Source organism: Poeciliopsis prolifica, unplaced genomic scaffold, assembly GCF_027474105.1.
Source record: "Poeciliopsis prolifica strain line A6 unplaced genomic scaffold, Auburn_PproV2 SCAFFOLD010, whole genome shotgun sequence".
NCBI classification, from domain to species: domain Eukaryota; kingdom Metazoa; phylum Chordata; class Actinopteri; order Cyprinodontiformes; family Poeciliidae; genus Poeciliopsis; species Poeciliopsis prolifica.
In genome coordinates, this window is record NW_026562385.1 from 7229473 (window position 1) to 7235645 (window position 6173).

The 6173-nt window shown below is 36.5% G+C and overlaps 1 protein-coding gene across 1 annotated transcript; it reads left to right on the plus strand.

Moving 5' to 3' along the window:
- Positions 1-2082: 2082 nt before the first annotated feature.
- On the plus strand, positions 2083-5658 carry LOC129363647 (uncharacterized). Its single transcript, XM_055035873.1, has 4 exons — positions 2083-2196; positions 2284-2371; positions 3287-3613; positions 3684-5658. The coding sequence occupies exons 1-4, from the start codon at positions 2194-2196 to the stop codon at positions 4013-4015; spliced, it is 750 nt and encodes a 249-aa protein (XP_054891848.1). The 5' UTR covers positions 2083-2193; the 3' UTR covers positions 4016-5658.
- The last annotated feature ends 515 nt before the right edge of the window (positions 5659-6173 follow it).

A 6173-nucleotide genomic window follows, 5' to 3' on the forward strand; every position in this document is an offset into this window, starting at 1 on the left:
TCATCAAAATTACAAGAAACAAAAGGTTGACATGTCTCTGTGTATGTAAAAGGCATAGATGTAATATATGAGTTCCACATTCTGAACTGAATGACAAAAAATGGCAAATCTTTTCATGATAAAGTCTTTTTTTTGGATGTATCTCTTTACTTTTTATTCCGCTTCAAAATTAAGTGCTGCTTTCTGTTAGTGCATCTGACACACTGCCACTAACTCATCCACAAACTTTGAGGCTTGTGGTCTAAATGCGATAAAATTGAAAAAGATGCTAATAAAAGTCAAGGAAAATGTATGAAAACATGAGGTACAATAAAGCTGCAACAGAAATTGAAGGATGCATAAAATGGCACAAATATTTTCTGGGCCAAATGTAGCAACAATGTGAACTTTTTCACATTTTTTAAATTGTAAAAAGTTTTATAATATAGCAATAAAATAGAATAGTATTATTTCATTCTGCAAAATGCCTGAATATGTTATTAAGCATAGACATGTGACATTTCAAACTTTGGAGACTGAAATGACAGCATCATTCCATTCTATTTATTTAATCCTGTCAGCAACTTTATATCCTATTACCTATTTTTTAATTATTATCAATAACATGCATTTGTGTTTTTATATAATTTGTATGAAAATGTATTTCCAGGACAACGTGCAAATCTGTTCAGACTCAGTAGTTTCAGTGTTAATAGTGGTTTCATATTTTTGTTCCGGTTTACTTGCAGTCTGCCGTACTTTTTATTTTCTCATTGCAGCGACATGCCGGTCCAGGCTGTGAGAGCTTATAAGACGTACAAAAGAATTCACAATGCAACTTGATGATCTGCAGAGACAAGTTGGCAAATGACAATAAAGTCTTTATGAGTAAATGAGAGTCAAACCTGTCAAGGTTTTGTGAAAAATGTCCAACTGATCTCAAACAGTTTCGCTACATCAGTCATTTCTGTGCTTCTTCTGGCTGAGACAGAAGAAACAAATTTGTTTGTTTCTGAAACAAACATATTTATTTCGGAGTAATTTTCACGAAGGAAAATAAAATGACTTTAAAAATATAAATCGCCCAAAACAACAATTAAGGGGGATTTTGGTTGGAAGCTATTTTGACCAATGCACTTGTAATAATTTTTTTTTTCTTTTTTAATTTCTCATGGTGCCGTGAAAAGTAATGTCGAGAGGCACAGTTTACACATTTTGACCAGCTATTTACGGGTGACGGTTTTCAAGCTGTGCCTTCATCAACTTGAACACAAACTGGATGACACGTTTTGCTGGGATTGTCAAATGAATTTAGATCTGACAGTAAATATGCTTCCATTTGTGATTGTATGTTTGGTGTCGTTCTGCTGGAAGGGGAAACTTCCCCTCAGTCTTGAGTCATATGCAGGTTTTCCTCCAGGGTAGTCATTTATTTCGCTCCATCCAGATTCCTTTATCTCATGTCTTGCCCCTCCGTGTTCATTTACCTCTTGTTGTTTACCTTCCCTCCGTTTGTCTGCTCGGGTTCTGGCCTAGCAGCTCCGCATTCTTCACATTTGGGTTTCATGTCAATTGTCCAGCTTCCCAAGTTATGCAGTAGTGAACTAATAGTGACATATTCCAAATCCCAATACAATTTGTTGAATTCAGAGGTTTTGACATGACAAAACATAAACTAGTTCTCGGGATGGAAATACTTTTGCAATATAAAGAAAAAAGTCTAAGTTTGATTGAAAAGCAAGTTGATATTCACATTTTTTAAAATGTTTTTAACTTGGCTTCAGTTCACATTAGACACATGATATCATCATGTAGCAAGTAACAGAGAACCCATTTTATTTTAAACACAACAATCTGTTACAAAAGAAAAAATTTGTAGAATACAATTGCACAAAACATTTAGTTGACTATGGTATAATTATGTTAGGAAAATATAAATAATTGTAAAGAACAGGTTGCTAGATGATCAATGGATCTCAGCAGAAGCATTTGTTTCATTCAGCTGAAATAAATCATTGTTTTGCCTGCTCCTGCTCATCCATTCCAGGGCAGGCCCAGTCACGTTCAGTCACAAACCCGATAGTGCACCACCCAGACCAAAAGTTTCTTTTAAAACTGCAAAGTGGTTGAGGCTGGGATCCTCCTCTCAAGCTTTGGTATCTTTAGTGAGACTGATTTATTCATAGCAAAAACTGCTGAATTAAGAGACGCTCCATGGTAGGTACCAACAACTTTGTTCTGTTTCAGATCCAGTTAATGTTGCTTGTTTTAACGTGATAAATGTTGATTTGAATGCGATTGAAGGCAATGAGGCCCTCCCACGCTCCATGGACTCGACTTGGTTTTGTCTGGGTTTCTATTTTCTGGTTCACCTTAACGGTCAGCATTTCTGGTGAGTAGATTTTCTTTTCAATAAAAGCATGCGAAAATGGCATGCTCACTTCTCATGAGTATGAAAAACTGTGACGCATATTACAAAAAACATATGCAACTGTGTTAGTTATGTAATTTTTGTGATTGAACATCTCAAAACAGAACAAAAAATCATGCATGTTCAATGTATTAAATCATTTACCCCGCGCTTTTTCTTGTCGGTTTTACAATTTGCATTGTGAGTAATTCATTACGTCACTTTGGGCTGACTGGATCATAAGTTTTCACTGTGGCTGGTTTTGAATGAAAAGCAAAATACTTAGTAAAAATAAATAGTTCTAAATAACTGTTCTGTGACAAATCAAGAAAACACATAATTTAAAAAAGTTGTTCTTTTTTTAATTGATATTTTGACTGGAAACTCCACAGACTCCTCAGATCTTGAGATAACTGCAAATGGGAAATAATGTTAAGGATTTAGGGCGCGGTGGTGGCGTGGGGGGAGAGCACACAACCCAAAGGCCTCAGTCCTCTATGAAACCATCACAGATTTTAGTCACAAATTTCTTCCCCCTCTCTCACAACTTAGTTTCCTGTCCTCTCACTTTCAAATAAAAGCCACCAGAGCCAAGGAAATATATATTTTTTTAAAAGTCAAAGATTTAAGCAATTGTTCCTTTGTAAACCTTGAAACTGATGTCGCTGTTACTCATGTGAAACAGATCAAAGTTAATTGTAGGTTAATGCAAAGATGATGTGTGAATAAGTTGGGGGTTGGAGACTCCAGCTGGAAATTAACACTTAAATCTGTAACTTGATCCAGTGCATGTTTCCTCTTTCTCACGTGTCGGCGGATTTTAGTTCTTAGGAAGTTGCTGTGGTTCCTACATTTTCAGTCATGCTGTCTAACCTTGATTTTTCTGTCTTTACACAGTGAGTCAGTGTGAGCAGCTGTCCACTCAACCCAAGGTGTCTAGGACCTGTGGTGAAAATGTGACCCTGAATTGCAGTGCCAAATTAGCAATGCCGAAGGATTCAAAGATTGTCAAATTTGACTGGCAACACAAAAATACAACACTGTGCCAGTTCATGAACAATACATCTACCAGCAAGACTCAGTGCAAGTTCAGTAACACAACAGTTGAACTCACTCTCTCTCTGACCATCCTCGACATAATCCCGTCCGATGAAGGAGTCTACCACTGCAAACTGCACTCACTGGGTGCAGCCGCGAATGGGCAGAGCCATCTGAGAGTTGGAGGTTAGTCAGTTCAGAACTACTTGTTCTGTTGTTGTATTTTGATCTTTCTGAATGTCATTTCTCTTCACAGACTGTTTTGGAAAGCCTCGCAAGGGTATAGAGCCTGACCAATGCTCCTTTGAGAAAGTTTACCCCATTGCTGACATCCACTGGTTCCAGGGAGACGTAAACCTCACAAATGGCACCGAAACGAAACAAAATGTGGACGACAATGGATATTTCACTGTCCAGAGTACAGCTCCCCTGGAGAAAGGGAACGAGAGGCTGCCTTATAACTGCTCACTGTGGATGCCTTCTCTCAACACGTACATCTCCAGTCGCCTGGTTTCATCAGGGAGCACAGCCCAACTCCAATGGATCTGCATTATTATGGGGATCTGGATGAAGATTATTATCATGTAGAAATGCAGGCCCTTTGGCTATTGATTCAGATTTTTGAAAAAGAGCTACTAATTGAGATAAGCAGTTCTTAATGCTTGGGGATTTATGGTTGTGTGCAGGTATTTCTTTTGGGATTTTGGGAAATTTTATGTTCAGGTGTGAATATTGATTTATTAATTTGTTTTGTAAAGGCAAAGTAGAAATCTCATATAAACAAAACTAAAAAGAAACAATGATATATTTATGACTGGCTCAAACAGTGGTCACCCTTCAAACTTTAAATTACAACACAGACTTTTATTTGTAGCACGACTTTCCACTGGGTGGCACTACTGCGTTATTGTTCTGTACAATAACGAGGTGCAAGACTTATTACTTTTAGATAACTTGCAGTTTCTTGTGGTGACATTTTATATGTTGTGAAGTGCACAATTCAGAGACTGAGGTCCAGACAAAAGTCAGGGAGCAAAAACAATCTTTAATACATCTCCAGAAGGAGAGCAAGAAATATACTGCATTAGGCACAAATTAGGATCCTCTCTGAGGAACTCAGAGTCGCATAGTTACTTTATTCATCTCTCTCTACTACCGAGGTGGAGACTCGATCTTCGAAGACCAAACAAAAGAAACAAAGAAAAACATACGAAACCTTGTACGCTCATTCACTGTAATGTCTATGGGAGGTGAAAACTAAACACTCTATCTCCATGCAGGGAAGGCCACGGGAAAAACGAGTTCCCAAATAACTGTCTGTGGAAGTTCAGCAACCCTGGAAACTTACTTCAGTAGACACATCATGTTTCATTAGTTTGTACACCGTTTCCACAGAAAAACACCTTGACTGTGATTCAAAAAAACATTACATTTATATGACACAAAGGAACATCATTTAATATGAATAAAACCTCTTCACAATGTGTTTGCCATATGTGAAAAAAAAATATTTCCAAACACTGTATATCGCTGTGAAAAAGTATTTACTCCAAGAGGTTTCACCTCATCCATTCAAAGTAAATTGAAAGACAAAAATGTCCAGAGAAAAAGAAAAATCTGATTTTCATGAGTTTACTCTAATGATTAAGGGAAAATAGTCAAAATGACTGAAACAAGAATTATGTCAAGAAAGCAAAAGTCGATTAACTCAATAAGAGAACGATACAATTGCATGGCAATTCACCTTTCAGCCACAACCAGGCAGTGTTTCTCATAAATTTGGCTCAATGATACAAAATGCATAACAGATTCAAGATCACTTATTATGATTAAATAGATTTCTTGATGTGTTTTGCAGTAGTTCTCAGTGTAACTTTTATTTTTCTCTAACGGTGAGTTGTTTTCATTCAGCAGTGAATACATGAGGTTGAGTGACGGTGTTGACATCAACAAATATGTAAAAGACATATTCTTTATAAATGTTACGTACTGCAGCTCTAAATGTTGACCACATGTATTACTTTAACTGATGTGAAAGGTCACATCTATCATATCTCTTTGCTTTTGTTGGCAATATCTGACTCAATATATGTGACATCAATGTAAAAACTCTGTTTAATTTACTGGGGAAAAATATGGTGGATATGGTGCATGCTTTGTCACTATGTTGCATAAAACTGTGATTTTATTTTTATTACTTATTAAAAAAAAAAAACAATGTCCAAAACATACTTTTTTGTAATGATGACGTCTTTCTGTGTCTGGGGATCAGTGTTTTGTCAGATTAAAATAACTAAAAGATATTTTTTCTGCAAAGTAAAGAAGGTAGAGAACATATTGGCACTTGTTTCTCATGGTTTGAAGTTTTGTTTATCCCACATTCAGGTGGGATAAACTAACCCGCCTAACCAATCATACAAAGACATGTACCACTGTTCTTGTTCTTGTGTACTCAAAGATGAGCATTACAAGCAAATTCAGATGAGCATAAGGAGATAAACTGTAGAGGTAAATGAAGTGTCTTTTGGGTTAGTGTTTGAATTATATGTTAAATTCACTGCTGTGTTTCTTCACAAAGTAAACCCAGATTGAGCTACTGAAGCATAAGAGGCAACATAGCCCATGCTGGAATGTTTCATTATAGATGCAGGTTCTGGTGGTTGTGAACTGAACGTCAATTTTGGAGACTTGTGTTGCAGTCTGATTAAATTAAAATAAAATAAAAAGTCTAAAGATGTGGCCATCT

What these genes read in the sequence shown, in the direction of transcription:
- LOC129363647 (XM_055035873.1), top strand. An exon ending in CTTAACGGTCAGCATTTCTG is followed by an intron (nt 2,372 to 3,286) that starts GTGAGTAGATTT and finishes GTCTTTACACAG; the next exon opens with TGAGTCAGTGTGAGCAGCTG. An exon ending in GAGCCATCTGAGAGTTGGAG is followed by an intron (nt 3,614 to 3,683) that starts GTTAGTCAGTTC and finishes TTCTCTTCACAG; the next exon opens with ACTGTTTTGGAAAGCCTCGC.